The sequence below is a fragment of the Vanellus vanellus genome (genome assembly GCF_965231255.1).
Source record: "Vanellus vanellus genome assembly, chromosome: 1".
NCBI lineage: Eukaryota > Metazoa > Chordata > Aves > Charadriiformes > Charadriidae > Vanellus > Vanellus vanellus.
The window spans coordinates 98,109,506-98,125,137 of NC_138905.1; the positions used below are offsets into that span (position 1 = coordinate 98,109,506).

The window sequence follows — 15,632 nt, forward strand, 5'->3', positions numbered from 1 at the left end:
GCACTGACCACAGCAGAACCACAACTACTCAAAATTTAGAGTATCAATCTGAAATACCTGTTTAACTGCTACTGAGAAATCAATAGCCACATGTTTTTTCTAAATGTCAATAAAAAATAAATACATTTCAGGCCTCAACTGGAAAAAAAAGAAAGTATCAGAGCGTTAAAATAGTAATGTCTTTGACCCTAGCAGTGAAAGAATTTCTATTTCCTCAGAAACTAGAAGGTGGGGGAAAATCAATTTATCTGACAAAAATAACAGAAATGCTTTTAATTTTTTAAGGTTCCACAATGAAGAAGAGTTAAACTTTAAAAGTTAAAATAAATGGCAGAACTATGGAGAACTGAAAATCTAAGAACATTGACACTTCACTGCGGATTCATCTTGCAACACGAAGACAGCCACAAATCACAAATTTCAATAGTTACAAAGCCCTGCATGACTTCACTTTAGCCTTCAAATTCAGAGGCTGGAAAGATTGTGTCGCTGTTAGGTCATCTCACCCACTCTCTTTCTCAGTTCAGGATCACTCCCAGTGGTATTGTGCACATTTTTGCTCAGAATAGAAAAATGGTAAAAGATGTAAGGTGCTATTAAAATGAGCGAGGATCCGAGGGAAATTAACATCAAGCACTATACAGTGATAAAATGAGGATAATGAAGAAGCTATCAGATTGTGTTTTACATGCATATTTACAACCCACTGGGGGTTACTAAAGTATCTGTAAACAAATGGAACTGCTGATTACACGCCTTACAATTTCACAGTTCCATTTAACATTACTGTTTAGCTGTACATTTAACTATCATTTGCTTCAGTGCAACTATAATGATAAACCATGGGTGAACATTCACTCCACTAAAACCACTTGCTCCAATAATTGTATTCTAGTAATCAGTACAAATTCAAAAATCACACCTCAATTTCACCGCTTGCCTGCTTTTGACACCATCAGCTCTTTCTTGGTATAGATCTTAACCTAAAATCACGATCTTGACCATGGTGTAAAGCTTGTGTCAATTTATTCCTCAGTTCTTTTTCAGACAGCTCCTTTATTTTCTTTAAGAGGCTCTCTTCCTCCTCATAGCCTGCAAAGAGCTCCATTCTCAGCCTACTCCAGTCATTCAGCCTTTGCTAAGTTCTCACTTGTTCCTGATTTTTGTTTCCACAAAGCAAATCCAAAATTCTCTGTTCCCTCATCTCCCTGACAGCTTTTCTCAGTCAGCTTCCTTGACAAAGTCAGTCCCCCAAAACCATCCTGGGCCCTCTATTTGACACACACCTCCTCACCTACCCTCTAATTTGGATACAGATTCTACTTTGTCCTTGCAGACAAATCAATTCCTCCGTTGCTTCCTCTGTCATACTGCTATTGTCCACATTCTCCTTTCCACCCAGATAATCAAAATCTCCTTTATCTCCCACCTTGATTTACCAGTCTTCCCTATACGTTCCTAAACCCCAAATTAGTCTCTGCAGATCTTTTCCAAACATCGTATCACCTCCAAGGCTTCCCCCTTCTCCTCCAAAACATGCGATACCCGAAAACCTCACAACTGTAAAGCATCTGACTATTTACTCCTTTTGCACACTCTGCCTATCTGAAGGCTGATGATTTCCATTATCCACTTATCTGCTGCTCCCAAGCTTCTCTAGCTACTGACATTATCTAGTTTTGTACAGTTGTACCAGAAATGCAAAAGTTAAGGAGGTATCTGAAGCCCACGAATGTGTTGTTACCTCGGCACATTGCTCTGATGGAACCATTCAAATTGCTTGCTAAGTTCTACTTCTGTCTTTTCTACAGAAATTCAAAGAGCCGGTATATGTGTGATCATCAGAGACTTGAAATAGTTAGACTAGCCATTTATTTTACTAATGAGTTTGAATTCATGTGAACATACACCTAACTACCTTTAAACACAAAAAGAATGACTGTATCCTATGATACTTTATTAATAACAGTGTGAATAAACTTACTTACAGCTGCACAATTTTGCAGCAAGTGTTCAGACAGACAAATGTAACCAGCATAATTACAAGTTCCTCATTCATTGGGGAAAAGCAGTGAAAGAAATCAGATATATTTTTTAAAAAAACTACAAACTGGACTCTTGAAAATTTTATCTTTCGGATTTTCTTCGTCAGCAAATTATAGTATATTGCTTTCTGTAAACGGAAGTGTAGGTTGCATTTCAAAAACTGAAGGCCAAAGAGTTGACTTAAAAATATAAATGGCTATTGACCTCCTTCTTGCTATTTAGAACATTTCAAATTAAAACAGAAAAATTACAACATTTCAGAAAGAAATCAAGGCAGAAAATGGATTCTATAAAAGCTTCCGATTCATATGGTTAGAAACAGGAAGATTACTGTTATGATAACGTTATGCTGAAAAAAATCACAAATTAATCTAATACTTCCAATTCCCTCTTTCAATCAGATCAAGCAATGCATCAGAATTCTTTCTTGTGCTACAGATTACCCATCAGAAGCCAAGATCCAGCACAATTTACTTTTTATTTATGCTCTAATCTTAAGCAGCATTACTTAGTGTCCTCCAAGTAAGGGACGTTTTTTGTAAACAAGTGAGGAGTTCAGGCTTGCCCTGTAAAATAGAGGTGCAGCCAGGGAACATGTGATATAGTTCCTCCCTGCACTCCTTCATTGCACTGCATTCCTAACCAGAGTTGCAGGTTTCACGTAGTCCTAGGGGCCTATCTTTAGGTGGTCAGGTTAGAAACAGATTTTATCAGTTGCTTGCAACACCCAAAATCATTGTGTGGGCTCTGCTTCTAGGGAAGTGATACTAGCACATTTGCAAACTAATTTGTCAAAACAGGCCCATTGTAAAAGATGTGGCTCACAGGCATAAGTGCCATATATTTCTAAATGGATTAGAAAATAATTCATGTTTAAAAAGCTTCAGGCATTTTGTTTAATGAAGAGATTAAAAGTAGTGCCAAATAAACAATTTTCTCATCTATTTGACATACATGCTGTTACATGTTATACGGTTACTTAAGCACAATTAACTAAACCTGAGACAATGGCAGGGCTGCCAAGTACAGATCACTGCTTAGAAGACAGGTAACTAAAACAGCTACAGCTCATTAGAATAGAGTTGGGAACATTAATAACAGTGGTTATTTACCTAGTTTGAAAGAAAAGCACCTGACAAGACAGAACTCAAAAAACTTTCAGGCTATACTAGAAGACCAAGGCTGCATATGTAATTAACTGGACATCCCCAAACTGCCTTGATTCCTAGGCATTTTTGGTATGGGTGCTTTTACCAGGAAAAAAAAACCAACAAACAAAAAAACACAAAAACACCACTACCACACTCTCCCCAAAAAGTTATCAGGGTACACAACAGCGGGGAGGGAAGGAAGTCAGAGGGGTAGTACTGAGAGTTCATAGTTTAAGTTGCATTTTATGAAGAAATTTACATAAGCAGGAAAAAACCAAAGCATAAAGAAAGCATGGCAAGAGCCCTGAAGCCCTGAAAAGGATTAGGAAGAATCGCTCCAAGAGTCGTGTGAACATGAGAAAGACAAGGGTAGAGCCGAGTTGTTCAGACAGACCGATGCAGTTCAAAAATTCTTCTTACCAACCTTGTTCTGATAAAAACTTAATATGTTCCAGTATCCTACTGTCTGACACCTCAATCACCTATCTATTGTGCCATCTCCTAAAGGAAACTGGCAGGACCACCGGAAAGAAACTCAAAAGGAAGCACCTGAACCTCACACAGAAAGGACAAGTTAGTAGAGAAATACAGAGAGGAACATGACAGTGAATAGGGAAGCTGAATAAACTAGTTAAGTTGAAATGATAGAAAAAAACGGCAGCTTGTAGAAGACGAGATCTGTAAATCCCAATGACAGAAATGCAATTTGTGATTAAGACAGCTGGTAAAGGTCGTTCAAGGACAGAGCCCAACTGGAGAAGAGAAGGACCCCAAGGAGATTTACATTCTGAGTTGCTAAGCAAAAGGGAGAAAGAGAGGAAGAGAAAACAGAAACACTGAACAAAGATGATCATTACCCAGTTTTTTCAAAGCACTTTAATTTTTTTGACTGACATGTTTTTTAAAAGTCTTATCTGATAGAGACCCCTACATGTCATGTAAATTAATCCTTTGGATAACGTTATCTGAACTTTGGTAGGTATTTTGAGGATCATCTTTGCATTAAAATGAGTAACACAAAAACATGGTCACATGCCTTTCCTGTAACAAAAAGAAGATTGATACAGCAACTCAATCACACTCTAACGTTATCAACATAGGAAAGAAATTTGTTAGAAGACTGAAGATGCCAGGTAATGAAACCAGTAAGCTGGAAGCTAGTAGTAGGCGTGTTTAGGTTAGCAAAAAAAAAAAAACAAAACAAAAAAAAAAAAAGGAAGTGAAACTGTTGTAAATTCACACCGAACAAAATTGATTTGAAAAAGTGCTAACCTACTATGCTGGTATTCTAAATAGAGAATGAAAGACTTATTTTAAAGAGCTGCTCTTGCTCAGAAAATGCAACAGATTGTTGCAGTGATTGTTCTATGATTTGCTATGGTCTACACTGTACAACATAGCAAACTTGATGAACATAATGACTGCTCCATTACGTTGTAAAATATACAAACCTCTTGCCTCCTCCATCTTATGGCACTGTTATGCTAATAAAGATTCCTTAGTGATAAAGCTCTGCATCTTCTATTAGCCTACATCTGTATCATAAATGAAATTGTTACCCAGAAACAAACAAAAAACCTCACACCCACATCTGCCTACTTTTACATGGTCCATATTGCATTTGCTACAAGGATTTAATCACATTATCTACAATCCACACTTCATATTCATTTTATGACCCACTCTTGAACAGTAAGTTTCTCCAAAACCTGCTTTTGTTTAAACTTCGGGACACATCTCCAGTTACTCTATCTCTTTCTTCTTGTCATAGAAATTAAACAAAAGAAAATATTAATCCCCTGTGACTACATTATAAGAAGTACAGTTATAGAAAAAGAAGTTTTGACAATAAGGGATGAAAACTTGATTTCAATTACTTAAAAATCACTAAATATCGTAGCAGTTAGATGGGATAAGGAAATATGCTGTCCATGAGATCAATATCAAGTTCCTAATTCAGACTTATCATTTGCAGAATATATATAAAAAATATGAAAGGACATGATCTGCCTTATGAAAAGAATGTACTATCTTCACCCTAGAATGGAACTAATAAATTTTGAGCAACGTAGTCTAATTTATGATTGAGTAGAAGTGCCAATACAGAACTGCCCATACATTTTTATTCATCCTTTGAACAAATTACAACATGGGGGGGGGATACATAATTAATTTTGCAATTTCAGCCAATTTAAAGACTTGAACAAGAAATTACCTTTAAAAATGCCCACCCACATACTTAGAACCGTTTTGAAAATATCATTCTTTTTCATGCTTACAATCAGAAAGAATTAAAGATTTTGCAAAATATTAGTACTTACTTATCTCCAAAGAATTTTCTCCAGAAATCTGCAGCATCGGCTTTAGTGATACGAAAGTTATCACCCTGGAATTGTCCATTTGGAAAAATAGCCTTGATTTCTGCTAGCATGTGGCTGAAGATGAGGGACAGCTTTGTGAGGTTTCTCCTGCAGACATAACAGGGGAAAAAAAATAATCACATCAAATCCTTAAATTTGAATAAATTGAATCAATCTTTCAGTATCTCGTATATCTTACATATTTATGTAATAATCACTGTGTGACACAAAAAAATTGAGCTTTCAACTGAAAACACAAAGAAATACAAATCAGTAGTTTGGGTTTCTATGCACTTCTGAGAACATATTTACAGTAAGTCTCCATGAATATAAAATCATTTGTTCAGCAACAGAACAGATTTGAGTTCTCAACTGTATATTCCAGATACATTTCTGATCCCCGTAAAGATTAAGCTTGTGCGTTTCTATTTCATTTAATCATTGAATAAGTAGGAATTTTTACTAATTAAACAGATAATACATTAAAAGAAAAAAAATAACAAAACAAAACACCACACCAAAAGCTCAAAACATAGTTTTATATGTGACATCAAACCTACTTCAGTCTAGGTTTCTAGAAATATAGACACAGCATAGGACCAGGTTTACGCTTTCTTCCTATGACAATTTTATTCTTTTTAGCTTTCCCTTACTGCAGCTACTTCCTATTCTCTTTTTAAATATCTTCCCTTTAGTTAAAACTTGCTCAGTTTTCAGTGGCATCTTCAAATCAAAAATGAAGCTTCTTTGTGATTAGTGCACTTCCATAAGCTTTCCAGACTAGTATAAAAAAAAAAATTAGTTTTTGGCACAGAAATCCCATTTAGTACAGTGCAAAGAACATAGCATCCTTAAATGCAAATAATCCTTTGGCATGGAAAAATCTGTGGGAGATGTTGGGGAGAGGAGAGAGAAAAAGGGTGAAGTTAACCCTTACAAGTTTCTTCCTGGAGATTCCTTAGATGATCCTTGCAGTAAAAAGGGGGTATTCCTGATATATAAAATAGGACCCAGGAGATGGAGCAGTTTTCATGAAGAATTTGTATTCTTATATATTTTAATGAAGTATTTTAATAAGTTAGAAGTGTCCTATGTCAAGCCCATTCACCTTTCACAATCTCAGGTACTACTTAATAGTGCCTCAAACAGCTTAATGAAAAACATAATAAAATGCTTATCAATCATATTATTTATAACTGTTTATAGACAATATTTTAAATAAATTCAAACTTATTCATAAGTCCCTAGCCACACGAAAAGATTAAAGATAGATTATTACTCGTGCATACCAAATAGCTTTTAGAATGCTCAAAATCTCAAAAAACTCAGAGTTGAACAGGTTTCCTGGGGTCTTCCTAAAAGTACACTCAACTTAGTACTGAAGCAGTAATTATTTCAACTAAATTTGTGAACAACTTATCATACAGACTCCTGTGGAAACTGCGTTGCAGATTCTACTATAGATTTTGCTACCACGAAAACTATGATAAAGACAGTTGTTTTGAAAACATAAGCAATTTCAAACAAACAAACCCCTGACAAATACACTCTCCCTCCCCTCAAGATTGAGAACACTTGTAAGGCTTATTCTTTCAGAGTCCTTTAATTCCTCCAGTATAATCAGATGTCTATAATTATGATGCCTGACTGTTCCATATTTTCTGGATTTGTTCCTTGCTATCCCCCTTCCTATTTCCTTTGTACTTTAATTATGCACACGTGTTCCTTATTATTTCACTCCTCAGAACCAAAAAAAAGGCCTGATGCAGAGAGCAAGCAACAACTATTTTAATGTGGCTTCCTCAGCCTGCCCTAGATCCAAGATTAAGCAAGCAGCTTTCTGCACTCAGGACAGATGGGAACACGATCGGTGCAAGTTTGAACAGAGCTCTCCCCTGCCTGGTACACCACATATCTGTCTACCGTGCTGCGTGGGCTCTTTTCAGGTACAAATCTACCTTAGTGAGCTTGTGTGATTTGTGAGGCTTGAGCTCTGCAGTGAACTAAAGGATGAAGTCATGTACAGATGCCACCTGGGGCACTTCCTTGCCCCAAGGGCATGTCCATGTCCATGCACATGCATTGTCTATCAGGTATAGCTGCACAGTATGGAACCAGAACCAACCACCGGTAGGAAATGGACAGAAAACCCGCAGTGTAGACACGCATCCAAATGGCTGTATCTAAATCACAAAGCCTGCTCCTTCCCTCTTTGAACAGCACCGGTCACTAAGGGCACCAATACACTTTTGTTTTGTTATACAAGTCGAGTAAAACAGAAAAGAGTCAAAAGAAAATAATTGTTTGTATTTGTATAAACAAGAAAAAATGTTTTAATATCAAACTAAGATACCTTCTTTTTATCTAACTACAAAGCTGAAATTTGAAACCAACTAGAACCTTATCCATGCCTGAACATACATCACAGCATATATACACAGCAGAAAAGGGCAAATTCTTGATCATTTATGTGAGCTGTGTTTCCTCCTTAATTTTGATTCTTGCTGTACCAGACGATTATCTCAAGTCCCTCTTTAGTATCAAATAATCATGATAAATCATGTCTTAACTTTTCGCTTATATTTTTTCTTTAGAATTGTAAAGCACATATTGCACCACTTTGACTTAGATATGCTTACATGATACCAGATCTTAGTAACTTATTGAGACACAGATACAAAGCTCAATGATTTCAGAAATGGTTTTCAAGTATTATACAGGGTGCAGAGATGATGCCATCAGGGTGGACCATTGATTCCCCCTACCTGTGCATTTCACTCTACTGACATTGTCTATCCATTCTAGCCCATGCAATTTTGCTGTCTAGTGGAAGGTTTTCCCAGGGCATCTCAAGAAGCACATACTCCACGTTATCCACTTGGCAGTTTGTGAAGCTCCATTTTCTAAGTTAGGATAACTCCTTTTTCTCCCCCCATATAAAGATGGAGGAGGGTCAAAAATTTTCCATCTTGTTTTCCATTCATAAGTGCAAGACAACGTATTCAAGTCCTATTTATTTGAAAAACAACAACTAAAACCATCAGTATTTTGGTGAACAATCCTAATGGAAGCCAAAGAACTGGTCAATCTGAGGTCTCATTCCCACCACAAGACTGTAAATAAACCAATCTTTATTAACTCAGTCTACATCTCCGACCCTAACACGGGCTTTTCTTCTTCTGGTCACAGTGAGGACTGTTGAAGTGGCAGAGGAACAATATGAACACTGCCTCACACTGGCAGTCCGGTGGCACAGAAGAGCTAAGCAGATGCATGCTCCGGAGAGACCCTTTGACTCATTAGATTCTAGCAGGGGAGAGACACATTAAGGGATCATATTAGAACTATATCTCAAAAAAGTGCCATCCAAATTATAAAGAAACAATGGTTTTAATGTCTCAGCAGCCAGCCTCCAGGGTTTAAAATTATAATAATTTTCACTGGCAACATGGAGCAGGTTAGAGGTGGGATTTCTTTCCTCAGCTGTGTTATGCCTGGTACAGAGTACAAACACCTTTATTTCTGTAGAGAGACCGAGTTTCGTGATGATGAGAAAAATCTTATCTTTCCAAAATCAAAATCCAACAACACTGCCTCTTTACACCAAATTGAACCAAGATGATCATTCTCCACAATATAATAACTACTGTGGTAAGATTTAAGAATATTTTAACACTACATGATGCTATAGCAACTGTGCTTTTACGTTATATATAGTATAGGTCTCTTCCATATTATTTACAACATACTCAACACCAATTACTTGATTTTTTTCCTATGATTCATGCTTAGCTTTTGCTAACTTTCTTTTGCCAACTCAAACTGAAGCCATGCAGATCAAACCCCTTCTAGTACTTGATTTCTGAAGTACCAGTTTTTCAGTCCTACTCTGTTATTTGTTGCCAGACATGCTTGTACATGACAGATCTACTGAAGAACCAACACGGTTTGAACCAACCCCAGAATGTCTAAGATACAGAAATTAAAGACTGAATTTTCATTTAGTATAAATTTGTAAAGGCTTATTGAAACAGTAAACATCTTTTGGTTAATCAAAAGAAAAATGCATTTTCTTAATATCAAAATTAATCTGTCTTTCGGAATTACACCTCATCAGCAAGTCTTCTAAAACACAGACAGTAAAGCCTGAAAATAAGAACTGTGAGTTTGCTCACTTTCAGTAAGTGACTATATTCTAAATCAATTTTCTCTTCAAGCCCAGGGAGGGGGGTCAGGCTAGAGCATACTGCAAAGATTTCATAACTGAAAGACTTTTCAAATACCCAGTCGTATGCAACTTGACAACGGGGCTTAACGATGGAAATATTAACATCCCAGCCATCACCAGAGCAGCAGCAGCTAGTGGTAGAAGGTCTGAAGCAGTCCTACCCTCCTGGATCTATTAAACAGCAAAGTCAAGCATGACCGGCATGCAGTAATACAGATAAGGTTTGGCTCTGTCAACTTTGTAAACACTGTATGAAAGCTAATTTTACTTTTTGGAAGGCAATATGGTCGAGCAAACAGAACTGGACAGGGAATTAGGCAGTGTCAGTTCCCTTCTGCCACTGGCCTGGTTGATGAGGTGGGAGGAACACCTGTGTCCTCTATTTACTGCCTGCATATGCAGATGAACAGAGTGAAATATGCAGAGCACTCCGAACTTGGAGAGTTCCAAACAAATACATTTGGCAGAATCAACATATACATAAATATACAAAGCAAAGCATACATCTGTGCCCCAATCCCTTGTAATTACTGGATTTCACAGACAATAATGAAGACAAAGTCATTTTAGCAGTATGTACTTTTATCTCATGCAATAACCTGAAAATGCATAAACCTGCTTACATACTGTATGTGTGTATCATTTCTACTTTCACACTTGTATATTACTATCTCCCATGAAAAATAATTACTTTTATTTTACAACTATACATATTTCTCAAAAAAAAAAAACAAAAAAAAAACCAAAACCACAACCGTAGTGGAAAAAAGAAGTCAGACTGTATGTCTTTGCAGTTGGGTCACTCCAAAAATTAGGTTACTGTTAGGTTTCCTTCTTCACTGCATCTAGTGTTTAATCTTTCTGCATCCACATATATATACTTTGTTAAACAACAACCTGCTGTAATAAACAATACATCAACTTTTCAAGTTCATAATATATAACTCAATCCCCTGGCACAGAAAAACAGTCTTTAGAGCTAGAATAAAATCTGTTTCGCAGCTAGGAATATTTTCCAGATCAATCTGACACAAAAGCATACCAGACTATTACTAAATATAATTCCTATTCAGAATAATTGTACAAAGACAGCTCTGTTAGTGGGTAAAACTGCAAATCAGAACTGCCTGTGAACCAAGACAAAAGAAAGTTTGAAATGCCTTCATAAGGTGAATTATTTATTTTTACTTTTAAAAATCCATCCCCCCAAATATTAAAGCTTCAAAATCCAAAGCATATGTACAGAGCTCATTTCACATAATTAGTTCTATTCAAAACAGATTTCTGATCCACATGCTTGAGTTGCAGTAAAACACAGGGATCCTACAGAATACATTTACTAATTTGAAGAGACAGAATAGAGTCTTGTGATTCAGGTACAAAAGGCAGAAGTGGAAACCCCCATTCTGAGCTCTTTCACTCTGCTCTCTGAGAGTTCAGCATTTACATTTTGTGCCCCAGACTTCCATTCTGTGAAAAAAGCCCTTTCCAAACTATTTGCCATTTGTACTTCGCCACCATGAGGAAAATCATAGCTACCCATAAAGCCCCTTGACAGATTATACTTCTGCCATTAACTACTGACAAGTGACACAAGACACAAATGCACAAAGTTCAGGACAAATCATAAAGAAACAAAAAATTTCTCAAGAAACATGTGAATTTCCAAAGATCTCCAGAAGGCACAGGAACACAACTAAAAATTATATATGCTGCTAGCAGCTCAATCTTGATAATCTAGTACAACCCTGACTCACTTATCCCTCTTCCTCTTCCAGAACTTCCTCTTTCACAGATGGTAAACATAGGAAGAAAAAAAAAAAACAAAACCAAAAAAAATCAACAACAAAAAAACCCCAATGCTGCTGTTTTAGAAAACTACAGGTGTAGAATATAGTCATATAGTCTTAACAGATCTCTCCTTAACACTTCAGAGGAAGTAAAGGAAACCAAAGGTTCCTGTGAACATGACTGTGGAGAAAAAAAAACTGTCTACCACCATATATGGCAATCAGTTCAACTCTGGATCTGTGCAATAATTATTTTTAAAAGCTATGTTAAGGACAGGGTATCGTTCAGGGACCAGAGTATATGGGCCTATTCTTGGGATGAAATATTCCTGGGACTAAGAATAAGCATGAGCTCTATTTCCTATTTATGATCCTGAGTCATGGAAGGAACACAGACAAATAACTTAATTTTGCTGTGCTTTAGTACCCCTCATCTGTAAGTCCAGAAAAAAAAAAAAAAAAATCGTTGCTTTAAACATGGTGAGGTTCTGTCAATAATTAAATTCATTGCATCCTAAACTTGAAAAACAAGTATAAAACTGTAAGAAACCAGTTGGAGATAACTACTACTTCTCCTTGAATCCTGAAGGAATTGAGCTTATCGTGAGTAGGAAAGCAGTACCCTTCCTTGAATGGATACATCAGCCCCTTTCCAACACATACAAGGAGTATTGTGCAAGTCCAACTGCAGCTGTGCTGTTCACAATGGATACCAAAATGATAAAATAGCATACTTTGGGCAAGATTTGGGCAAGGATATTTGGGAAAACAAAGGAAGTTGATATCAATGACACCTTGAATTTTCCTCCGTCTTTTCCTTTGCTTAAAAATCATTTAACATTGATACACCAACTTTTATCAGCCGTCTGGTTTGTTTCATTCTCATATTTTAAAGACCAGAAGAATACAAAAATGGAAGAAGGCAATGCTTGAAGAACTGAAAATTTCATTCCATCTTTCAAAACTATTTATCAGCTGTCATTGCCTCTAGAGTAAGCATTTGCTGCCCCATTTATGTAAAAATAAAGAACAAACATAGTATACAAGCAGCTTATTAAAAAAACGGAATATAAATACAAAGGAAGGAAGATGGCCAGGGTTTCTCCAAATCTAAGACTCTCTACAAACCGATGAGTCTGTCTACTCACTACTCTCTCTGATCTTTCATTTTGTAGAATCATAGAATGGTTTAGGTTGGAAAAGACCTTGAAGATCACTGAATTCCAACCCCCCTGCCATAGGCAGGGACACCTGCCACTAGACCAGGTTGCCCAAGGCCACATCCAGCCTCGCCTTGAACACCTCCAGGGATGGGGCCTCAACAACTTCTCTGGGCAACCTGTTCCAGCGCCTTTACCACCCTCAAAGCGAAAAACTTCTTCCTAATGTTCAATCTGAACCTGCCCTCTTCCAGTTTAAAGCCATTCCCCCTCGTCCTATCACTACATGCCCAAGTAAAAAGTCCTTCCCCAGCTCTCCTGTAGGCCCCCTTTAGGTACTGGAAGGCCGCAATAAGATCTCCTTGGAGCCGTCTCTTCTCCAGGCTGAACAGCCCCAACTCTTTCAGCCTCTCCTCATCGAACAGGTGCTCCAGCCCTTGGATCATCCTCATGGCTCTCCTCTGGTCACGCTCCAGCAGGTCCATGTCCTTCTTATGTTGGGGACTCCAGAGCTGGATGCAGTACTCCAGGTGGGGTCTCACGAGAGTGGAGTAGAAGGGCAGAATCACCTCCTTTGACCTGCTGGCCACACTTCTTCCGATGCAGCCCAGGATACGGTTGGCCTTCTGGGCTGCAATCGCACATTGCTGGCTCATGTTGAGCTTCTCATCAATCAGCTCACCCAGGTCCTTCTCCTCAGGGCTGCTCTCCAGCCATTCCCCACCCAGCCTGTATTTGTGCTTGGGATTGCCCCGACCCAGAGGTAAGACCTTGCACTTGGCCTTGTTGAACTGCATGAGATTGGCTTGGGCCCACCTCTCCAGCCTGTCCAGGTACCTCTGGATGGCATCCCTCCCCTCCAGTGTGCCTACCTCACCAAACAGCTTGGTATCATCGGCAAACTTGCTGAGGGTGCACTCAACCCCACTGTCCATGTCGCTGACAAAGACGTTGAACAGTACAGGCCCCAGTACCGGCCCCTGAGGGAGTGCCATTGCACCTACTAACATCTCTTAAGCAAAACTCTATCCAAGGATTATATTTGTTTTTTTACTAAACAAACATTCCATACAGCAGTGACCATGAATAGCTGTCGTCAGCTGGGCTTTACAGCCCACGTCTTGAAAATTACACTACTTCCAATTCTGTGCATAGGACAGTTATGCAGCACAGATGAATATCTCAAGGTACTCCTAAAGCAATTTAATCTCTCTTCTCACTAGTACTCAGGTATATGAGGTAAGAAATACATCCATGAAATGAAAACACAAAGAGTGTTAGCAGGGATTACAGTAATAAAGGAAATACAGTCTGCATAAAGCAGAATGCATGTTGTCAAAAATGAAAAAAGGTGTGTTGACAAGCTAAAGATCTCACAATTTTCCCCAAGTTATCTCTATTTACTTATGCAAAAGAACAGATGTAACCAAAAATAACATCTACAGAATGCTAGTCATGGAAAGAAATTTGAATAAAACTGATCTGAATATTTACAAGTATAAATACTTTGTAAAGAATAGTCAATACTATGACATTATAAGTAGCAAAATAAACTAAGAGCTTTATTGATTTTACTACTGAAACTTTTAATTGAGCTATTATATCATCCTTACAAAACACATGATTTAACATACTTAATTTGACATGTATATAGATTAAAAAAAAAAGAAAAAGACCTGGACACCAGTATGTTTAGTTTCATTTGCTACTTTTTAACAGTCAGTTGCTTTTGCACTACGGTTTCACTCACCAGCATCAACACGTTATTTAGCACTGTTTTGCTTCCTCCATCCTCCTCCTGTAAGATGTCTTTGTCTACCAAGATCCAATGTTATTAACTGAACGCTGCTTTAAGTGTAAAGCCAAATATCTGCATCTATAAATGAAACTGAAGTTGTCACAGAAACCCCCAGAAACAAGGGTAAATCCTGTTTTTGAAAAGTTGAATTAAGTCACTGAATACATAAATATGTAAAACTTTGTAAAAAAGATAAGTGAATTAATATGAAAAAAGGAGGAAGCAATTAGCATGCTTTCACCTTCTTCCAAAGCTTCCTTCAAGTGGAAGGAATATTCGAAACAACTGTTGGCCAAAATAAGCAGCCTGCTAAAGGCAGAGATGCGGTCGGTATGACTTTTTAGTACCTGATTAGGACAGTAAACAACTTGAATTTCATTGCAAAGTGAGGTCACTACTATCATTCATACTATCCATGTACTCGAAGTATAACTGATAGCATCAACAGGTGTTAACATTTCCCCACATAATCATCACCCTCATAATTATTGTGAGGATTACTTCAATCAGAGATTACCCATGCCATGGATAAAGCACACCCCTGGCAGGCCAAGCAAAGCTGCACACAAAAAGGGATGCTTCTCTACGTAAAGCAACTCGAGGGACTCTGGAAGGGTACAAAGCTGAGTTTGGCACAAATCCTGCCACGGCCAATGGCAGCAGCCCAACGGCCAAGGATGGCACAAGGAGTTACTGATATGACTACATGCTTCATCTGCTTGACAGCAATCTAGCTTGAGCAAAGGAAAGTGGTTTAGTTCTGTGTTGTGCTTGATGTAGTTTGCTGTCATGCAGCACCAGGAAATTCAGTGGTTTTGAGGTGCTAATACCAATATAGCAGGTGTTCCATATAGCACCCTGAGTACATCTCTTAGTATGCAGGCCTGTCTTATCTGAGCAGAAAACAATTAATGATGCTTCGTTTTTTTGGTTGCTGTATGCTATTTTCTTAGACAGAAATAGTCCAGAATATGTACTGCAGGCTTGTTTTTTTAGAATTTTCTATTCAGATTCTGTTACTTTACCTTAAAAAACACTGTTACTATGTTTTCCAAGTGAAAGAAACAAAAAAACCCCACCACTCCATGGAAATGAGCAT

At 37.7% G+C, this 15,632-nt stretch overlaps 1 protein-coding gene across 1 annotated transcript in view; it reads right to left on the reverse strand.

The window, feature by feature from the left end:
- The window catches only part of CBLB (Cbl proto-oncogene B), a gene marked incomplete at both ends in the record, with an annotated part of 129,938 nt that overhangs the window by 58,158 nt on the left and 56,148 nt on the right, over nt 1-15,632 (reverse strand). Inside the window, one exon of the mRNA XM_082491655.1 lies at nt 5,519-5,665. Within this exon, the coding sequence (XP_082347781.1) occupies nt 5,519-5,665 (147 nt within the window). The remainder of the gene's footprint in view (nt 1-5,518; nt 5,666-15,632) is intronic.